The 22181-nt window shown below is 51.0% G+C and overlaps 2 protein-coding genes across 3 annotated transcripts in view; one reads left to right on the top strand and one right to left on the bottom strand.

The window, feature by feature from the left end:
* Positions 1-15031, top strand: part of phf1 (PHD finger protein 1) — a 39083-nt gene extending 24052 nt beyond the window's left edge. Inside the window, exons 10-16 of the mRNA XM_078217400.1 lie at positions 3026-3149; positions 5569-5636; positions 6608-6751; positions 9495-9618; positions 12292-12383; positions 13634-13726; positions 14627-15031. Of these exons, the coding sequence (XP_078073526.1) occupies positions 3026-3149; positions 5569-5636; positions 6608-6751; positions 9495-9618; positions 12292-12383; positions 13634-13726; positions 14627-14972 (991 nt within the window). The 3' untranslated portion in view covers positions 14973-15031. The remainder of the gene's footprint in view (positions 1-3025; positions 3150-5568; positions 5637-6607; positions 6752-9494; positions 9619-12291; positions 12384-13633; positions 13727-14626) is intronic.
* A 5231-nt stretch (positions 15032-20262) lies between these two features.
* The window catches only part of LOC144496838 (protein CutA homolog), a 49796-nt gene continuing 47877 nt past the window's right edge, over positions 20263-22181 (bottom strand). For both annotated transcript variants that reach the window (XM_078217402.1, XM_078217401.1), the window contains one exon: positions 20263-20524. In XM_078217402.1, coding sequence (XP_078073528.1) covers positions 20425-20524 — 100 coding nt within the window. In that variant the 3' untranslated portion in view covers positions 20263-20424. The remainder of the gene's footprint in view (positions 20525-22181) is intronic.

Consider the following 22181-nt stretch of genomic DNA (forward strand, 5'->3'; position numbering starts at 1 on the left):
GAGATTGTGGTCCACACCCACTCTTCAGGTGGCCATGTGTCTCTAACTCCCCTCTAATCCTTGTAACAATTATTTTAAGTCTATATTACACCCCCCCCCTCCCCCCACCCCCAAGGGTGAAGGAGAAGGCTTCGGGTGCAATGGGGAGTTTTTTTACCCAGCATCCACAGCGACAGAGAGGGCGCTCCATCTTTGGGATTGAACACTTAGAACAGCTCTGTCCCAGGGACTGAGGGCTTTCTCTGCCACCGAGGATGCTGGGTAAAGCAGCCCGCCATTCGACCAAAGCCAGGCACAGGACAACGACGTGCCTCTGGCACTGTGTCAGGTAGCAGTGCACTGCTGACAGCCACTTTATCTCCCCCCCACCCTCCCCCCTCACCCTCCCCACCTCAGAATAAAGGGACGACCCTTTAGAACAGAGGAGGAATTTCTTCAGCCAGAGAGTGGTGAATCAGTGGAATTCATTGCCACAGAAGGCTGTGGAGGCCAGCTCATTGAGTGTCTATAAGACAGGGATAGATAGGTTCTTGTTTGGTAAGGGGATCAAAGGTTACGGGGAAAAGGCAGGAGAATGGGGGTTGAGAAACATATGAGCCTTGATTGACTGGCAGAGCAGACTCGATGGGCTGAATGGCCTAATTCTGCTCCTACAGTGGCACAGTGGTTAGCACTGCTGCCTCACAGCGCCTGGGACCTGGGTTCGATCCCTGGCCCGGGTCACTGCGGAGTCTGCACATTCTCCCCGTGTCTGCGTGGGTTTCCTCTGGGTGCTCCAGTTTCCTCCCACAGTCCGAAAGACATGCATTGGCCGTGCTAAATTCTCCCTCAGTGCACCTGAACAAGCGCCAGAGTAACTTCATTGCAGTGTTAATATAAGCCTACTTGTGACACTGATAAATATTCTTTAAAATCTTAAGGTCTTAGCACATGGGAGGAGAAGGGTAGGTTTTGCCCCCAGACAGGATGCTAATATCCACCCTTCCCCCACTCTCCTTAATTGGCTGGGATTTCTGAGGAATATGTTGTCCGCCCAGGCTGTGCGGGTCGCCGCTGTGATGGGACCCTGCATCGGTATATCCCGTCTCCCAGATGGGAAGAGGACTATGGGGTAGCAACAGACTGGGAAACCCAAATGTAGAATTGGGCCTGATCCCAGGTGTTTGTGAAGACTGCTGGATGATGCGGCCTATATAGTTTAGGCCTATGCTCTCTGGAATTTAGAAGAATGAGGGGAGATCAAATTGAGGTATTCAAGATGATAAAAGGCATGGATAAAGTAGACGTGGAGCGGATGCTTCCTCTTGTGGGCCATTCTAGGACGAGGGGTTTTAGGATAAGGTGTAGCAAATTTAAAACAGAGTTGAGGAGAAACTACTTCTCCCAAAGGGTTGTGAATCTGTGGAATTCGCTACCCCGAAGTGCGGTGGATGCTGGGACAGTGAGTAAATTTAAGGAGGAGTTAGACAGATTTTTAATTGGTAATGGGGAGAAGGGTTATGGGGAAAAGGCAGGAAAATGGGGATGAGCAGCATATCAGCCATGATCGAATGGCGGAGCAGACTCGATGGGCCAAATGGTCTTTCTGCTCCTGCATCTTGTGAACGTTAGGAATACGGGCAGGAGTGGGCCACTCGGCCCCTCGAGCCTGCTGAGCCCTGTGGATGTGATCAGATGTTGATCCTCTCGCTCGACTCTTTATCTTCCCACGCTAGCCCCACCAGAACCATTTTCACCCTTGAAGCCCAAGTTCCCTGTCTGGTTTCTTGTTAAAAATCAAGCCCCTCAAGGGTTTCCCCCCTCCCCCCACTTCCCCTCCCCCCCCCCCCCCCCCCACTTCCCCTTCCCCCCACTTCTCCTCCCCTCCCCCCACTTAGAGTCATAGAGGTTTGCAGCATGGAAACAGGCCCTTCGGCCCAACTTGTTCATGCCGCCCTTTTTTTTAAAACCCCGAAGCTAATCCCAATTGCTCGCATTTGGCCCATGTCCCTCTATACCCATCGTACCCATGTAACTGTCTAAGTGCTTTTTTAAAGACAAAATTGTACCCGCCTCTACTACTACCTCTGGCAGCTTGTTCCAGACACTCACCACCCTCCGCGTGAAAAAATTGCCCCTCTGGACACTTTTGTATCTCTCCCCTCTCACCTTAAACTTATGCCCTCTAGTTTTAGACTCCCCTACCTTTGGGAAAAGATATTGACTATCTAGCTGATCTATGCCCCTCATTATTTTATAGACCTCTGTAAGATCACCCCTCAGCCTCCTACGCTCCAGAGAAAAAAGTCCCAGTCTATCCAGCCTCTCCTTATAACTCAAACCATCAAGTCCCGGTAGCATCCGAGGAAATCTTTTCTGCACTCTTTCTAGTTTAATAATATCCTTACTATAATAGGGTGACCAGAACTGCACACAGTATTCCAAGTGTGGCCTTACCAATGTCTTGTACAACTTCAACAAGATGTCCCAACTCCTGTATTCAATGTTCTGACCGATGAAACCAAGCATGCTGAATGCCTTCTTCACCACTCTGTCCACCTGTGACTCCACTTTCAAGGAGCTATGAACATGTACCCCTACATCTCTTTGTTCTGTAACTCTCCCCAACGCCCTACCATTAACTGAGTAAGTCCTGCCCTGGTTCAATCTACCAAAATGCATCACCTCGCATTTATCTAAATTAAACTCCATCTGCCATTCGTCAGCCCACTGGCCCAATTGATCAAGATCCCATTGCAATTGGAGATAACTTTCTTCACTGTCCACAATGCCACCAATCTTGGTGCCATCTGCAAACTTACTGACCATGCCTCCTATATTCTCATCCCCTCCTATATTCTCATCCAAATCATTAATATAAATGACCTTCCCCCCACATTCCTGATTTCCAGCTCTCTCTGTCATTTAGGTTGGGAGACACCTCGCTGAGGTTTGGTGAGAGGTGGGTGAGGCGGCGGAGAATTTGCTGGGGGGGGATGAACAGCAGTGAGTTAATCTCTTGGCATTCCCGTGTGGATTTTTCCAGGGTGGACCTGGTGCACCTGATCCTCTACCACCTCAGCACCTGCTGCCGGAAGAAGTACTTTGACTTTGAGCGAGAGATCTTGGCGTTTGCCAATGAAAACTGGGACAACCTCTTGGTCGGCCAGGTATATGCCTTCTGACAGGAGCTCATGGTGGTGCATTTTCTCGATCGGCCTTGTACCGTACATGGGAGAGGGGTGGGGCACGCGGGGGGAGGGGTGGGGCGTGCACTGGGGAGGGGTGGGGCACGCGGGGGGAGGGGTGGGGCGTGCGGAGGGATAAAATCATAGCCAGCGCGGTGACACCATTTTTCCAATTTTCAGCACAGTGGTTAGCACTGCTGCCTCACAGCGCCAGGGGCCCGGGTTCAATTCCCAGCTTGGGTCACTGTCTGTGCAGAGTCTGCACGTTCTCCCCGTGTCTGCGTGGGTTTCCTCCGCGTGATCCGATTTCCTCCCACAGTCCAAAGATGTGCGGGTTAGATGGATTGGCCATGTTAAATTGCCCCTTAGTGTCAGGAGGACTAGCTAGGGTAAATGCATGGGGTTACGGGGACAGGGTCTGGGTGGGATTGTGGTCAGTGCAGACCTGATGGGCCAAATGGCCTTATCGTGCACTGTAGGATTCTATGATTCTATGAAAATCCTTGGGAGATGATAGGCTCACGGAGCGTTATCTTTATAGCATTCCTACAATGTGATTAAAAACAAACAAGACTTTTCTTCGGTAAACTCAATAAAACTGACATGGTGGCACAGTGGTTAGCACTGCTGCCTCACAGCGCCAGGGACCCGGGTTCGATTCCCGGCTTGGGTCACTGTCTGTGCGGAGACTGCACATTCTCCCCGTGTCTGCGTGGGTTTCCTCCGGATTCTCCGGTTTCCTCCCACACTCCAAAGATGTGCGGGTTGGGTGGATTGTCCAAGCTAAAATGCCCCTTAATGTCCAAAGATGTGCTGGTTAGGTGGATTGGCCATGCTAAACTGCCCTTTAGTGTTAAGGGAGACTAGCTAGGATAGATGCATGAGGTTACTGGGATGGGATTGTGGTTGGTGCAGACTCGATGGGCCCAATGGCCTCCTTCTGCACTATCGGGATTCTGTGATTCTAACCTCTCTGTTCCTTTAGCCCTGCCCCCAATTTTCTGGGAAGCTGACCGCCCGATATTGGGGTGGAGGAGGAACCTTACCCTCCAATGTGCCAGGTGGGAATTCCATGGATTTGAGAGGAATTCTAGCTCCGTTAACCGTCACCGTAAGATGGGATGTACAACCACTGTTACTCGCCCCTCCCCGATTCCTTACGGCTGAGGTTAAAATTCCCACGATCCCAATGTTTCACGGTTCATTTTGAGAGGGTGCGCTGATGCGGAATGCGGGAAAGGTCTGGAATTCCGGGTGATGTCAGGGTAGGAGGGGCTGGAATCGCCAGATGTTTGGAAGCCAGGTCTGGCCAGGGATCCAGCTGCAGTGTTCCACACTGGCGTAACTGGGCGACGGGGGAGCGGGTGTTTGAACTCTCGACCTCACGGTTGCTGACCCTATATCATTACCACTACACTAGCTCCACTCTAACCCGCCCACCCGTCCCTCCTGCACGGGTACCTCTGGTTGGTCGGGTAAAGTATGTGATGGGTGCCGAGACCCGTGCATCCTTACCCAAGGCTCTGTCGGTGCCATGGGGGCAGACGGTGCTCAGGTGGGTTAATAGTGCCCCCTCCCGTTGCCCCCCCCTCCCCCGCCAGAGAGTGTCACTTCGCTCCCCCCTACCCCTTCCCCTCCTGAATCTTGCTGCAGACTGACTCTGCGATCGGCCGTCGTACCTGGCTCCGCGATCAGCTGTCATACCTGGCGCTGTTGGTGTATCGGCGGCCATTGCTGTCCTGTCCCCAAAAACTGTCCCACTTTCCAAAGGGATGGGTGGGTGAGGCGGATTGTGTCAGGAAATGACCGCCTTGGCTGCCCACACTGGTCAGCCCACCCTAACCTTTGATGCCCAAGGAACCCAGTAAGCAGCTCTCTCTCTCTCTCTCTATCTCTCTCTCCCTCCCTCTCTCTCTCTCTGTCCCCTTCTCTTTCTGTCTCTCCCCCTCACTTTTTGTCTCTCCCCCTCACTTTCTGTCTCTCCCCCTCACTTTCTGTCTCTCCCCCTCACTTTCTGTCTCTCCCCCTCACTTTCTGTCTCTCCCCCTCACTTTCTGTCTCTCCCCCTCACTTTCTGTCTCTCCCCCTCACTTTCTGTCTCTCCCCCTCACTTTCTGTCTCTCCCCCTCACTTTCTGTCTCTCCCCCTCACTTTCTGTCTCTCCCCCTCACTTTCTCTCTCTCCCCCTCACTTTCTCTCTCTCCCCCTCACTTTCTCTCTCTCCCCCTCACTTTCTCTCTCTCCCCCTCACTTTCTCTCTCTCCCCCTCTCTTCCTCTCTCTCCCCCTCACTTTCTCTCCCTCCCTCTCTCTCTGTCATGCCTGAGGTTTCTTGCTGTAAGTTTAGGTGGCCATTTTACTTTTGTCCCCGTTTGACCTCTGCCCTTTCCTGTAATTTGCAGCTGTCCAGCGCCTCAGAGTCGGAACGTTACGAGCAGATCCTCAACGCCCTGAACAGCCACCGGAGCAGGTAAGAAGCCCGGGGCCCTCCCCCAGACAGGGCCCTCCCCCGGCCCCCTCCCCCACCCTGGGCCTTCCCCAACCTTGGCCTGTGAAAGAGGCGATGGGGTCGGGTCCCGGTCCAGCTGTCCGGGCGTGCATTCCAGGCCGACACTCCCGGCACAGCACTGGCTGCCCTTCATCCCCGCTTCACAACACAGCAGCAGGAGGAGGCCATTCGGCCCCTCCACCCTGCTGCACCATTTAATGAGACAATGGCTGCTCTGATTGTGGCCTTGACTGCCTCACCCATGTTCCCCTCTGACCCATAACCTTTGACTCCCTTCAGAATCAGAAATCTGTCTAACTCAGTCGTGGATACATGCAATGACACCCCCCTCACCCCCCTACCCCCATTCCCCCTCCCCCACACCCCTCAGCCCCCACTACTCCCGCGGAAGGGAATTCCAAATAATTATCCTCTTGAGGGAAGGAATGCTGCCTCATCTATGAGGCAGAAGTGGGAGACTCCTTATTTTTAAACTGTGTTTCCCTCCCCATCTCAATCAACTTGACAAAGTAGCACCGCTGCCTCTCAGCGCCAGGGACCCGGGTTTGATTCCCGGCTTGGGTCACTGTCTGTGCAGAGTCTGCACGTTCTCCCCGTGTCTGCGTGGGTTTCCTCCGGGTGCTCCGGTTTCCTCCCACAGTCCGAAAGATGTGCTGGTTAGGGTGCATTGGCCATGCTAAATTCTTCCTCAGTGTACCCGAACAGGTGCCGGAGTGTGGCGACTTGGGGATTTTCACTGCAGTGTTAATAAATGAACTGTAATTTTTAAAACTTTAAACTTTCCTTTTCTCTTCCTTTCGCTATCTCTTTTCTCTCTTTCCCACTCTCTTTTTGTGAGTCTTCATTCCTCCTCTCTCCATTCCCTCACTCTTTCTCCTGCTCCCTCTTATTTCTCACTCTCTCTCTTTTATTAATTTCTCTCTCTCCGCAAGATTTGTGTCCGGGAAGGAGATTAAGAAAAAGAAGTGCATCTTCGGCCTACAAGTGAGGCTTCCGCCTCAGCCTCCGCCCGCTGCCTCTCTCTGTGAGATCGCCAACCAGCTGATGCCCACCTCCGCCAGCTCTGCCTCTAACAGGTTGGTACGGTCCGGGGACAGGGTTTGATGTGACGCGGAGTTGTGGTGTTGTCCAATATGGGTTCCCTCCTCCATATATATGGCAGGCGTGTCTGTGCCAATGCGGTTTACCCACGTGGATGGTATATACGGCACTATTACTGCACACCAAACACCCTGTGGACAAAGCCTTTTGTTCCCATGTTCCTGGTTCCAGTCTGGGTGGTGACAGACTGGAATGCGCTGCCTGGAAGTGGGACGCCTCACATCCTTTAAAAAGTACCTGGATGAGCACTTGGCACATCGTAACATTCAGGGCAATGGGCCAAGTGCTGGTAAATGGGATTAGATGGGAGGTCAGGTGTTGGTACAGACTCGATGGGCTGAAGGGCCTCTTCTGCACTGTATGATTCTATGATTCTGTCAGCAAGTACAGAGGAAGGCGAGGGAAGGACCAAAGGGAGAAGATCTACAGTAAATGCAGGACATGCTGGAAAGACTCAGCAGGTCTGGCAGCATCTATGGAGAGAGAAGCTCAGAGCTAATGTTCCTTATGACACTCGCTGAAGAGAGGGAGATGTAATGGATCATATACTTGGAGAAGAAGGTGGAGCAGAATAAAAGGTCAGGGGTCAGTGGGAGTTCAGGAGAGATTGGACAAAGGACATGGGCACAAGACAAAGGGAGTGTTAATGGTGGTGTTAAAGACTAAAGAAGGTGCCAATTGAGGCAAGGCAGCCAAATGTGTTAAAGCAGAAGAAAGGTCAGCTCTGTGTGAAAGTGAAGCTAAACAACAAGATGGCGCAGTGGAGGAGGGGATTGAGGAAATCCAGATGGAGGGCAGAGGTCAGGCTCGGAAGTTGTTAAATCAATGTTCAGTCTGGAAAGGCTGCAAAGTGTCCAATGGGAAGATGAGGTCTTCCTCCAGTTTGTGTTGAGCTTCACTGGGACATTGCAACAGGCCAAGGATGGACATGTGGACAGGAGAGTCAGGGTGGTGTGTTGGAGCGGCAAGCGGCAGGAAGGTCTGGGTCCTGCTTGCGGACGGGTCGAAGGTGTTCCACAAAGCGGTCACCCAGTCTGCGTTTAGTCCCCCCGATGTAGAGCAGACGCACTGGGAGCAGCGAATACAGTGGACTGAATTGAAGGAAGTGCAAGGGAAACGCTGCTTTACCTGAAAGGAGTGTTCGAGGCCCTGCACAGTGAGGGGTTAAAGGGGCAGGCGTTACACCTCCTGCGATTGCAGGGGGAGGTGCCGTGGGAAGGGGATGGGGACCGGAGGGTCTGTAATCGGCAGGGAAGATTCAAGGACAAAATGGCGGTGTGGGGGTAAAGGGGACAGAAATGGGACAAATGATTTATTTGTGTTTGTTCTGAGCCAGTGAGTCAGCACAACCCTTTGTGCCGAGAATCTACGCGGCACTCAATACACCGTAACCGGCAAGGCGGAATTCGGCAATGCTCCAAATGGTTAATGGTAGCCAGTTTGGAGGTTGGAAGGTTTAAAGCGAGAGGGACCCGTACTGGTGGAGGGTGCGGGGAGGCCCCTGTACAGATTAATGCCAACTTCCCCACTTCATAGAGTGATATGGTGCAGGAGGAGGATGTGGCCATTCAGCCCATCATAGATTTCCCTCCTGCTTTGAAAGGGCTACTCATGAGTCCCATTCTCCATGTTCACCAATTTCACCACTTCCCAAATTCCACTCTCAGCCGATTCTGGATCACGACGGCTCACCGCGTTGTAAGATTTTGATGAATCCTGACCTCCCCTCGAGTCCTTTTGCTGGGGAGGGGGAGGTGGGTTGTGGGGGGTGGTGGAGAGAGGTGGGCACTCACAAGAAGGAGGAGGAGGCCACCAGCCCCTTAAAGCCTGCCCTGCCATTCAGTACAATCCTGTGCCGGCCTCAACTCGTTTTCTGTGCCATTTCCCCACAGCCCTCTCTCCCTTCCTCGATCTATCAAATATTTAGCCACCTCCACTTTAAATACTTCCAATGATCCAGCCTCCACCACCCTTTGGGGCAGAGAATTCCAGAGATTCACCACTCTCTGCCAGAAGAAATTTCTACGCACCTCAGTATTAAATGACCGGCCCTTTATCTGTGTCCCCTTGTTCGAGACTCTCCCACTCATAGAATCCCCACACTGCAGGAGGAGGCCAGTCAGCCCATCGAGTCTGCACCGACCACAATCCCACCCAGGCCCTATTCCCGTAACGTCATGTGTTAACCCGCCAATCCCTTAACCGACACATCTTTGGACACTAAGGGGCAATTTAGCATGGCCAATCCGCCTAACCTGCGCATCTTGGGACACTAAGGGGCAATTTAGCATGGCCAATCCACCTAACCTGCACATCTTTGGACACTAAGGGGCAATTTAGAATGGCCAATCCACCTAACCTGCGCATCTTGGGACACTAATGGGCAATTTAGCATGGCCAATCCACCTAACCTGCACATCTTGGGACACTAAGGGGCAATTTAGCATGGCCAATCCACCTAACCTACACATCTCTCAGACTGTGGGAGGAAACCGGAGCACCCGGAGGAAACCCATGCAGACATGGGGAGAATGTGCAGACTCCACACAGACAGTGACCCAAGCCAGGAGGCAGCAGTGCGAACCACTGTGCCGCCCAGTGGAAACATCTCACCATCTGCCCCTCAGGATCTTATATGTTTGAATAAGTTCAGCCCTCACTTTTCTGTACTCCACGGAACTCAGACCCTGACTCCCTCCTTGTCCCCTTCCCCTCCAGGTCGGAACTCAAGGGGGTGAAGAAGTTGAAGGCTAAGAGGCCGCCTCGCCAGAGGGACCCGCAGGACCTGTACGAGCTGAAGACCAGGCGGGCACGTCGTCTGCTGCAGAAAGCCATCAGTCAGGTAGGTAGCCGGGGAGGGGGTGGATGTGGGAGTGGGTGAGTCGTGTGTATAGAGAGAGAGAGAGCGAGATTGTGTGCGCAGGCAATTAGGGGGAGATCTGCAAGAGGGTGAGTCGAAGGGATGAACGTCTGAAAAACCAACCGAGAAAAGATGGCAACCTTGGGGCCCTGGGAAGATAGGAAGAGACCATTCAGCCCCTCAAGTCTGTTCCACCATTGATTGAAATCATTGATCTTAATGCATTCATGGGACATGGGCGTCGCTGGCTGGCCAGCATTTATTGCCCATCCCTCGCTGCCCTTAGAGAGGGCAGTTGAGAGTCAACCACATTGCTGTGGCTCTGGAGTCACATGTAGGCCAGACCAGGTAAAAACGGCAGATTTCCTTCCCTAAAGGGCATTAGTGAACCAGATGGGTTTTCCCGACAATTGACAATGGTTTCATGGTCATCAGTAGATTCTTAATTCCAGATTTTTTTAAAATTGAGTTCAAATTCCACCATCTGCCGTGGCGGGATTCAAACCCGTGTCCCCAGAACACTAGTTTCTGGATTAATAGTCTAGCGGTTGTATCACTAGGCCATCGCCTCCCCTCTGATCAATACTCCACCTAGCCACCCTGTTCTGTAACATACAAACTAGAAGCAGGAGTAGTCCAAACGGCTCTTCAAGCCTGCTCCGCCATTCATTTTGATCATGGGCTGATCATCAAATTCAATATCCTGATCCCCCCCTTCCCCCCGACATCCCTTGATCTATATGTACTTTCTTCTTGAAATCACACAACGTTTTGGCCTCAACTACTTTCTGTGGTGGTGAATTCCACACATTCGTCACCCTCTGGGTGAAGAAAGTTCTCCTCACCTCAGTCCTAAAACGTTTATCCCTTATTCTCAAACTATGACCCCCCCTAGTTCTGGAATCCCCCACCATCAGGAACATTCTTTCTGAATCTACCCTGTCTAACCCTGTTAGAATTGTATAAGTTTCTATGAGATCCCCTCTCACTCTTCTAAACTCCAGTGAATATAATCCTAACCCACTTAGTCTCTCCTCGTATGACAGGCCTACCACCCAGGAATCAGCCTGGTAAACCTTCGCTGTACTCCCTCTATAGCAAGGACATCCTTCCTCAGATAAGAACACCAAAACTGCACACAATACTCCAGGTGTGGCCTCACCAACACCCTGTACAATTGGAGTAGCCCTTAACACACTCAACCAGTGAAGAAATCAACGGATAGGAAAACAGGGCAAATGCGTTGGCGTGCGAGTCATTTTTTAAAAATTCATTCGTGGGACATGGGCGTTGCTGGCTGGCCAGCATTTATTGCCCATCCCTAGTTGCCCAAAGGCAGTTGAGAGTCAACCACATTGCTGTGGCTCTGGACTCACATGTAGGCCAGACCGGGTAAGAACGGCAGATTTCCTTCGCTAAAGGACATTAGTGAACCAGATGGGTTTTTCCGACAATTGACAATCGTTTCATGGTCATCAGCAGATTCTTAATTCCAGATATTTTTTATTAAATTCAAATTCCACCATCTGCCATGACGGGATTTGAATTATAGAATCACAGAAACCCTACAGTGCAGAAGGAGGCCATTCAGCCCATCGAGCCTGCACCGACCACAATCCCACCCAGGCCCTAGCCCCATAACCCCAAACATTTACCCTGCTAATCCCCTGACACTAGGGTCAATTTATCATGGCAATCCACCTAACCCACACATCTTTGGACTGTGGGAGGAAACCGGAGCACCCGGAGGAAACCCACGCAGACACGGGGAGAATGTGTAGACTCTGCACAGACAGTGACCCCGAGGCCGAGAATTGAACCTGGGTCCCTGGCGCTGTGAGGCAGCAGTGCTAAGCACTGTGCCACCATGTCCTAGAACATTAGCTGAGTTTCTGGATCAATAGTCTAGCGATAATACCATCAGGCCATCGTCTCCCCTCAATATGAAGGGAATGCAGAAACGGGAAGAGGAGGAGGCCATTCAGTCCCTCTAGACTCATTAGCCGGATCCTGGCTGAGCTCTATCTCAGTATCCCATTTGCTCTCCTTTGCTTCCCATCCTTCGATCTCACCAACCCAACCAAATCTGTGGACCTCCGTATTGACTGTTCCATTGCCCTCTTGCCGCCATAGCCCTTTGTGGGAAGAGAGAGATTTCCATGCCAGTCTGTCTGTGGGATAGAAACATAGAAGATAGGAGCGGGAGGAGGCCATTCGGCCCTTCGAGCCTGCTCCGCCATTCATCACAATCATGGCTGATCATCCAACTCAACAGCCTAATCCTGCTTTCTCCCCATAACCTTTGATCCCATTCGCCCCAAGTGCTATATCCAGCCGCCTCTTGAATGCATTCAGTGTTTTGGCGAAACACGTATGATTTGCTGTGTCTGAGAACCGGGGACGTGAAGAATTTGGTTCGACCATAAGACATGGGAGCAGAATTAGGCCACTCAGCCCATCGAGTCTGCTCCGCCATTCAATCAGGGCTGATGGTGATGAGTGATGGACCTGGGACCCGCTGACAGAGAGAGAGTGAATGTTGGTGATTCGAAATATGGTTTTCTTCAGCCATGATTGTGTGTATTTTGTGGCGGTGTGTGGGGGGGTTGCAAGTGCCGTGTACAAGTTGATGCTTTGGTGTCTTTGTGCCTACAGAACGTGGTAACGAATCCTTCCAGCCCCAACCAGTCCTATCAGGGCTGCAGAGGCAGCGCCAGTGCGTGCCCCGTCCGGGACAGTACCGAGAGGTAAGTGAGCGAGCCACCAGTGGTGGGATGGGCTGGGAGAAAGGCGGGCGGTGAAGAAGGCCAATGGTATGTTGGCCCTAACAGTGAGATGATTTGAGTAGAGGGATAGGGATATTTTGCTGCAATTGTACAGGGCGTTGGTGAGGCCACACCTGGAGTATTGTGTGCGGTTTTGGTGTCCTTATCTGAGGAAGGATGTCCTTGCTATGGAGGGAATGCAGCAAAGGTTTACCAGGCTGATTCCTGGGATGGCAGGTCTGTCATATGAGGAGTGGCTAAGTTGGTTAGGATTATATTCACTGGAGTTTAGAAGAGTAAAGGGGATCTCATTGAAACTTAGAAAATTCTAACAAGGTTAGACAGAGTAGATTCAGAAAGAATGTCCCCAGTGGTGTGGGAGTCCAGAACTAGGGGGTCACAGTTTGAGGATAAGGGGTAAAGTTTTAGGACTGAGGTGGGGAGAAATGTGTTTACCCAGAGAGTGGTGAATGTGTGGAATTCACTCCCACAGAAAGTAGTTGAGGCCAAAACATGTGATTTCAAGAAGAAATTAGATATAGCTCTTGGGGCTAAAGGGATCAAGGGATATGGGGGATGAAGGGGGATCAGGATATTGAATTTGATGATCAGCCATGATCACAATGAATGGCGGAGCAGGCTCGAAGGGCCGAATGGCCAATCCTGCTTCTAGTTTCTATGGGAGGCTCTGGACTTTTGACCTCATCGCCCTCCCCCAACAGTGGTTAGCTCTGCTGCCTCACAACGTCAAGAACCCGGGCTCAATTCCAGCCTCGGGTAACTGTCTGTGTGGAGTTTGCACATTCTTCCCGTGTCTGCATGAGTTTCCTCCGGGTGCTCCGGTTTCCTCCCACGTTCCAAAGATGTATAGGATAGGCGAATTGGCCATGCTAAATTCTCCCTTAATGTCAGGAGGATTAGCGAGGGTAAATACATGGGGTTACATGTATTGGGTCTGGGTGGGATTGTTGTCTCGATGGGCTGAATGGCCTCCTTGTGTACAGTAGGGATTCTATTCGAATTCTGAGCTGAGTAACTGGCTCCTTCAGGCCTTTACGTAATTACTTCTCAAAGTTACCATTCAGCCATTAAGAGGAGGCCATTCAGCCCATTGAGTTCTGGCAGCCCGTTCCAGATTGATAACGACTGGGTATGTGAGCAAGCTTGTGGTGTGGGGGGCTTGGGAGAGAAGCCCAGCCGACCTGATCCCTCTTCCTTCCCTCCCCTGCCAGGACGCCTCCAAAGATGATGTTCGCCTCCATTCAGCCATCCTCCAACAACGTCCGCAGCCTGGAGTCATCGTCCTCCTCTTCGTTCGAATATGGGTGAGCGCCCCCTCATGGTTGTCCATTCTATGCCACTGACCTACATCCAACCGCACGACGCAAATCCAGCGTCCCGTTTCTGGAGAAGTGAGCTGCCATTTGAAACAGGGACGGTGGTCCCACTGAAGGAACGCTTTGTAGCTCATCGCGCGCAGAATGGGATGAATCCCACTGTCAATCGCCCTCATGCTGGACCTGAAAACATCCTCTGCTTCAACCGTTAACTCATTTAACCTTCAAAATGTCCACATTGTCTGGCTAGAGTTCTCCCTGTGCATAGCTTTCAAGCTGTTGCCACAGGACTTTTTTTAATATTAATTCGTGGGACAGTCTCGCCTCAACGTGACTCCAGATCCACAACTACCCTCTGAATTGGCCGAGCACTCAGTTCAAGGACAATTAGGGATGGGCAACAAATGCTGGCGTGTGTATTTTTGTTCACTTTTGGGACATGGGCACCGCTGGCTGGCCAGCATTTTTGCCCGTCCCTAGTTGCCCGAGGGCAGTGGAGAGTCAACCACATTGCTGTGGCTCTGGAGTCACATGTAGGCCAGACCGAGCCTACCTAATTTCCTTCCCTAAAGGACATTAGTGAGCCAGATGGGTTTTTCCAACAATCGACAATGGTTTCATGGTCATCAGTAGATTCTTAATTCCAGATTTTTTAAAAATTGAATTCAAATTCCACCATCTGCTGTGGCGGGATTCAAACCCGGGTCCCCAGAACATTAGCTGAGTTTCTGGATTAATAGTCTAGCGATAATACCACTAGGCCATCGCCTCCTGTATAAAGCACACTGTGTTACAGGGTATGACACTCCTGTCACTCGCGATACTCTGGTCATTCACAGGTCTGTTTCACTGACTCTGCTCCCCCTTTTGTTTCTCTCTCTCTCTCAGCGAGAACTCAGGCAGCCAGACGAAGGCCGTTGGCGTTAGCGGCCGCCTGTCGGACGGAGAGGAGGGCGCAGAGGACCCTGTCGAGACGGAGCAGGAGGACGAGGAAGAGGAGGACGAGGAGGAGGAGGAGGAGGAAGGCTCCGACAACCCGATGGACAGCCGGTCCCAGTGTGACTCCAGCGACGACGACCTGCCTCTCTCCTACCTGCGTTCCTCCGTCAACAGTTACTTTGGGGCGATGGGCAGACTGGCGCGGGGTGAGACCGTGCGAATCCTGGCCCGCAGACTCACCCTGGACAACAAAGTGCAGTACCTGGTGGAGTGGGGGGGCTCATCTATATTCTAGCACAGAGTCTGGGCCATTCTGCCTGGCAGGAACTGCGGAGGTGGGGGGGAAGGGGGGGGGGGATAAAGGTGTGAAGAGACAAGTGCCAACGTGAAGCAATTTCTTTCAAACCGGACTCTGATGGGCGATGGGCTTATCCATGTTTTAAACAGGCAAAGTTTTTAATTTTTGGAAGACTTTCAGTGACGTTTGCTGTCTTGTCATAGGATCCTGGAACATGTGCTCGCACAGAGAGACAAGGCTGGCCTTTTGGGGGGGTGCAGGGTTGCCCGGGGTGAGGGGTGCAGGGTTGCCCGGGATGGGGGGGGGAGGGGGCAGGGGTTGGGGAGGTGAGGGGGGGGGTGCAGGGTTGCCTGGGGTGGTGGGGGGGGGGGCGGCGAGGGGAGTTGGGGGTGCTGACCCCTCGTGTCAAGTAGGAATAGGAATTGAGAAGAAGCCAAGAGGTATGGACCAAGGTGGAATGTGACTCGGAATGTGCGGGGTGATTCCCAGGCAGGATTCCTTGGGGGTCCCTGGGACTGGGGTGGGGGGAGGGGTGGGATTCAGAACGTGTCCAGAGGGATCTGGGGGTGGGAAATGCGAATAAGACGGTGCGGGGCGTCCCCGGGAGATGTGGACGGGGCTGCACGTTGATCTTGACTGACATATATTGGACTGAGATGGGGTGGGGGCAAGGTGTATTAGTGTTTCAGGCTGTTCCTTGGATCTTCCCCGCACCCCTCCCTGCACCCCCCACCCGACCCTCGTACATTATTCTACACTTTGATTTGGAGTTTGAAAGCACTTTCTGTCTGGGTGGCCGGCCCTTGTCGATGTGTTCCCCACCCTGCCCTGTTCCTTCTCTGTGTCACCCACATCCTCTGCATCGGACTCCCTGCTTGTCTCGACTTGTCAGTGTGAGCGTCCCCTCTTTCCCTCCTCGTTTTCCTCGCTCCCGCTGTATGTTCTTCCCGTGTATGTTTCTTTTACCCATTGTTTTTTCTCTCGCTCTCTCTCTCTGTGCAATGCGTTGCTGCTTCTCTTCCCGCACCAAGTGATGCACACAGGGCAAACTCTCATCAGCTCCGGTAGCGAGGGTTTTATCCCTGGAGCGGGTTGCTAGCCTGAGGGGTACCACTCCTCACAAGCATGGCTGACCCTAAATCTCTCCCGCTCTTACCTGCCTGCCATTGGCGGATGTTGGAAGGATTTTGCAGGTTGACACTCAACCTATTTGGCCGCGTTATGAATCTTGGCCTTCTAGTCCTGGGATGGGGCTCGAACCCGGAACCTCTGGCTCAAAGGCAGGGACACTGCCCACTGCAGCGTAAGATCTCACTCTGCATACTTTCGCCATTTTCTCATGACTTAGTCATGAATTGTAGAGAGCAGAAAAGACCCTTTGACCCTTGAGTCTGCACTGACAATAACCACCATGCCAATCCCATTTCCCTGCACTTGTCCCATATCCTTGAATGTTACGATATTTCAAATAGGGTGGCACGATGGTTAGCACTGCTGCCTCACAGCGCCAGGGACCTGGGTTTGATTCCTGGCTTGGGTCACTGTCTGTGTGGAGTCTGCACGTTCTCCCTGTGTCTGCGTGGGTTTCTTCCCACAATCCAAAAGATTTGTGGGTTTGGTGGATTGGCCATAGTTAATTACCCCTTAGTGTCCAAAAATGTGCAGGTTAGGTGGATTAGCTGTGCTAAATTGCCCCTTAGTGTCCAATGATGTGCAGGTTGGGTGGATTGACCATGCTAAATTGCCCCTTAGTGTCTAAAGATGTGTGGGTTAAGCAGCTTGGCTATGCTAAGTTTCCCCTTCGTGTCTAAAGATGTGCAGGTTGGGTGGATTGACTATGCTAAATTGCGCCGTAGTGTCTAAAGATGTGTGGGTTAAGTGGATTGGCTATGCTAAATTGCCCTTGTGTCAGGGAGATTAAATACATGGGGTTACGGGGGATAGGGCCTGGGTGGGATTGTGGTCGGTGCAGACTCAATGGGCCGAATGGCCTCCTTCTGCATTGTAGGGATTCTATGATATATTTTTAAAGGTTGTACGGATTCTGGCCTACCTTCCCAGGCAGTGCATTCTTAGATCAGTTTTAAGGCCTCTGTAATTGAGTTGCCCTTTGACCCCTCTCTTTCCAAGAACCCCCCCTCCCCCAGCTCGTTCGTCCTCTGCTGAGGGTGTAACCTCACTATTCTGCTTTGCAAGTGAGCACTCTTTGGCAGTGGTGTTTTCTATCCCCCCCTAATTTGCGTTCGTGTTTTATTCAATTGTTTTCTCCCGTTGTTGGTCAGAAGGGTGGTTCCTGACGCTCGAGGTCTGTTTTTTTTGTTTGGGCGGGTGGGGGGAGAGATTATTTTGCTATTATTCTGTAATTTAAAATAAAGTTCTACACACACACACACTTACACATATATATATAAATATATATATAGATATATTATATAAAAATAAAGTTTTTGTTTTGTTTGTGTAAAATTTACTTTGCAAAATGAAGGAGTTTATTTTTTTCCCTCTCTCTTGTGAAAGCTGCTGTGTTTTTATTGTTGTATTTGGTGCTTTGGTTTGGGCAGAAATCTTTTTCCTGTTTAGACCTTAAGATAAGAGGAGCAGAATTAGGCCATTCAGCCCATCAAGTTTACTCCACCATTCAATCATGGCTATGTTTCTCAACCCCATTCTCCTGCCTTTTCCCATAACCTTTGTAACCAAGAACCTATCTATCTCTGTCCTAAATACACTCAATGACCCGGCCTCCACAGCCCTCTGTGGCAACGAATTCCACAAATTCACCACCCGCTGGCTGAAGAAATTCCATCTCATCTTGGTTCTAAAGGGTCGTCCCTTTACTCTGAGGCCGTGTCCTTGGATTCTGGTCTCTCCGACAAATGGAAACATCTTCCCTACGTCCACTCTATCCACGCTTTTCAGTATTTTTTAAGTTTCAATGAGATTCCCCCCCCCCTCTAAACTCCATGGAATACAGACCCAGACGACTCAAACGCTCCGCATGCGACAAGCTTTTCATTCCTGGATCATCCTCGTGAATCTCCTCTGGACCCTTTCCAAGGGTCTTCCTTAGATACGGGACCCAAAACCGCTCACAATACTCCAGATGTGGCCTGACCAGATCCTGATACAGTCTCAGCAGCATATCCCTACTCTTACCTGAGGTGCTCTCTTCCTTAAAGATAAAGGCTTCCAAAGCACCCTGTGTCTCATGCGTTTCTCCTTCCAGTTTGGTCGTGAAAGTGCGCCGTGGGTTTGGGATAGACTAAGTCCATTCGGCCCCTTGGGCTCTCTCCTGTTCCATGCCATTATGATTGCGGCTAATCCCTGTCTTCACTCTTTCTACCCCGTCTCTACTCACATCCCTGAAAACGTTACCTGACAGAAATCTATCAATCAGTTATAGAGGTTTACAGCATGGAAACAGACCCTTTGGTCCAACTTGTCCATGTCGCCCTTTTTTTAACCACTTAGTCCCAATTGTCCACGTTTGGCCCATATCCCTCTATACCCATCTTACCCATGTAACCGTCTAAATGCTTTTTAAAAGACAAAATTGTACCCGCCTCTACTACTACCTCTGGCAGCTTGTTCCAGACACTCACCACCCTCTGTGTGAAAAAATTGCCCCTCTGGATATTTTTGTATCTCTCCCCTCTCACTTTAAATCTAGTTTTAGACTCCCCTACCTTTGGAAAAAGACTTTGACTAACTGATCTATGCCCCTCATTATTTTATAGACCTCTATAAGATCACCCCAAAGCCTCCTATGCTCCAGGGAAAAAAGTCCCAGTCTATCCAGCCTCTCCTTATAACTCAATCCATCAAGTCCCGGTAGCATCCTAGTAAATCTTTTCTGCACTCTTTCTAGTTTAATAATATCCTTTCTATAATCGGGTGATCAAGGCATAACAAGTTTCAAAATTTTCCGTTGATCCCCTCAACTCAACAGGATTTGGATGCCAGGGAACAAGTTTCAGATTTTCACAAAGTGCTTCCTGAGATTACCCTGAGCTCTAAGTGAAAGTCATGTCCCCTTGTCCTGCTCTCTTGATTTACACAGGTTGCCAAAATTCGCCATCTGTAAGCAAGAGAACTGATTCACCCACGACCTGACGTATTCACTCCATTTGCTTGGACGAGTGCAGCTCCAACAGCACTTGAGAAGCTTGGCACCATCCAGGTCGAAGCAACAGTGCTTGATGGACCCCCATGCACCACCTTCACTGTGCACTACACCCCCCCCCCCCCCCCCCCCCCAGTGGCAGCCGTGGGTGCCATCTACATGATGCACGATGGGAACTTGCCAAGGCTCCTTAGGCAAGACTTTCCAAACGCAAGACTCCATCTAGAAGGACAAGGGCAGCAGACACCTGGGAACACCACTACCTGGAGGTTCCCCTTCAAGTCATTCACCATTCTGACTTGCATAGAAACTAGAAGCAGGAGTGGGCCATTCGAGCACCATTCACCTTGATCATCAAATTCAATATCCTAATCTCCCCTTCCCCCCATATCCCTGTAGCCCCAAGAGCTGTATCTAATTTCTTCTTGAAATCAGACAATGTTTTAGCCTCAACTACATTCTGTGGTCGTGAATTCCATACGTTCGCCACCCTCTGCGTGAAGACATTTTTCCCTGTTTCTTCACAGTGGCTCGGTTAAAATCCTGGAGCTCCCTCCCTAACAGCACGGTGGATATACCTGCACCTCAGCTACTGCAGCGGTTCAAGATGGCGGCTCACCACTACCTTTTCAAGGGCATCTAGGCATGGACAACATTGGACTGGCTCACCGCCACCTTCTCAAGGGAAGGAATCGTGTGTGTGCAGCATCGTAAATGAAGGGGGACTTTTTCAAACATGTATATATTATAAAAGAAAAACTGCACAGCAGAACCAGGAGAAACAAACCAGATTGAATTTTTAATTAGAAATTAACAGAGGGACGACCACTAAACAAGATAGTGCGGTCCCTTGCACATGATAAGTATCTTCCTTCGTTCTACGGTACATCACAGCGTTATCCAATGACCCCAAAGTCCTTCAGCATTGGTGGCTATTAGCCCGGCCGGTGCTCGGAGAAACAACACCACACGCCTGGCCTTGAGTGACCAGAAAGAGCCAAGGTTCCCACCCTCATAGGTCAGGGTTTTTGCTACAGAGACTCGTTTCTCCAAAGCTCACGGCAGGCTTTGAACAGGAAGCAGGAATTAGGCTGAGTTACTGGAGGAAAGCGAGGAGCGCTGGGGGGGGAGGGGGAGGGGGGGGGTAGGGGGAGGGGGAGGGGAGGGAGGGGTGTGGGACAGAAGGGAGAGACTTCAGAAGGAAAAAAAATAAAAGTGGCCCAGGCAAGGTTAAGGACAAAAACAAAAAAACTGCAGGGTTCACACCTGTCGCTGGCAGCCAGTGCGCTCACAGTAGGCATCCCTCCCTCCTTCCGGCCGACTGCTTTATTCCGGAACCACCTCGCTCAGCCACTTCAAGTAAGGTGGGTTTCCCTGGTCGATGGGCAGGCTGATCACCTCGGCCACCTCGTACGGGTGAACGGACCTGAGGAGATGAAAGGAGAGAGGGACATCACTGACACTTGACCGTCAAACCGCTCGAAGGCCCACGAGAGGCTTTCCCCGGCTCAGGCCACAGGAAGAAGCCATTTGGTCCCTCAAGCCCATTCCGTCATTCCACGAGATCAAGGCCGATCTGTGTCTTCATTTCATTTACTCACCTGGGTTCCCCCCCCCACCCCATAATAACTTCATTGCAGTGTTAATGTAAGCTTATTTGTGACACTAATAAATAAACTTTACCCAAGATTAATCTATCAATGGCAGTTTTATGGGTAGACAACAAATTCTGGCCCAGCTGTGAATGAATTTCAATATATCATCAATATATTTTATCATCAAATTCAATATCCTGATCATCAAATACAATATTCAGGCATTGGTGAGGCTGCACCGAGAGTATGTGTGTACAGTTTTGGTCTCCTTACTCAGACTTGCATTGGAAGCAGTTCAGAGACGGTTCACCAGGCTGATTCCTGGGATGAGTGGGTTCATGAGGATAGAGTTAGGAGGTTGGTGGATTGGAGTTTAGAAGAATGGGAATTTGGATTCAGAGAGAGCTCGACAGGGTGAATGCTGGGAGGGGCGCTCTCTTCCCTGCCCACCACCCAAACAAACGTGGAGGAATTGAGAAGGAAGGAATTGCCCGCACTCAGGCTCCATACAGCGCAGGAGGTGGCCATTCAGCCCATCGAGCCAGGACCAACCTTACCCAGGCCCTTCTACCCACCCCCATCCCCAATTTACCAACGCCAATCCACCTAACCCACACATCTTTGGACACGGTTTAAAAATGAGGCTTCTCCCATTAAGACAGAGATGAGGAGGGAGTCCTTCTCTCAGAGGGTTGTTCATCTTTGGAATCCTCTTCCACAGAGGGCAGTGGAGGCTGGGTTTTCGAGTACATTCAAGGCAGAATGTTGATCTACATGGGATTGGAGGGTTATATGGGAGGGGATGGAGTTAAGGCCAAAATCAGATCAGCTGTGGTGTAATGGAATGGCGGAGTAGCTTCGAAGGGCCGAATGGCCCACCCCGACTCCTCTTATGGTTTTAACTACCTTTGTGTGAATGAGTGCTTCATGAATGGCCTAGCTGTAATCCTTTCAGGGAGTGGGTTAGCTCAGTTGGCTGGCTGGCTGGTTAGTGATGCAGAGGTGACGCCAACAGCGCAGGTTCGATTCCCATACTGGCTGAGGTGTGGTGACTCCTCAGGTTAAATCACCACCAGTCACCTCTTCCCCTCAAAGGGGAGAACAGCCTATGGTCACCTGGGACTCTGGCGACTTTACCTTTAAGCTCCAATTTTAAGGTTATGCCACCTTGTTCTGGACTCCATTGGAGGAAATCGCTTCCATTTCCCCTCTCAAATACTTTAAATCATCTTAAAAACCTTGAGGGAGATGGTAGCGCAGTGGCAATGACACTGCAACAATAATCCAGAAGCCCAGACTAATGCTCTGGGGCCATGGGTTCAAATCCCAATGAACTAAATTAATAAAAACTGGAATTAAAGGTTAGTTTCAGTAATAGCGACCATAAAAACCCCGAATGATTCACTCATGCCCTTTAGGCACAGAAACCTGCCATCCTTATCTGGTGACTCCAGACCCACAGCAATGTGGTCGACTCTTCGAAATAGC

The sequence above is a fragment of the Mustelus asterias genome, chromosome 8 (assembly GCF_964213995.1).
Source record: "Mustelus asterias chromosome 8, sMusAst1.hap1.1, whole genome shotgun sequence".
NCBI classification, from domain to species: Eukaryota; Metazoa; Chordata; class Chondrichthyes; order Carcharhiniformes; family Triakidae; genus Mustelus; species Mustelus asterias.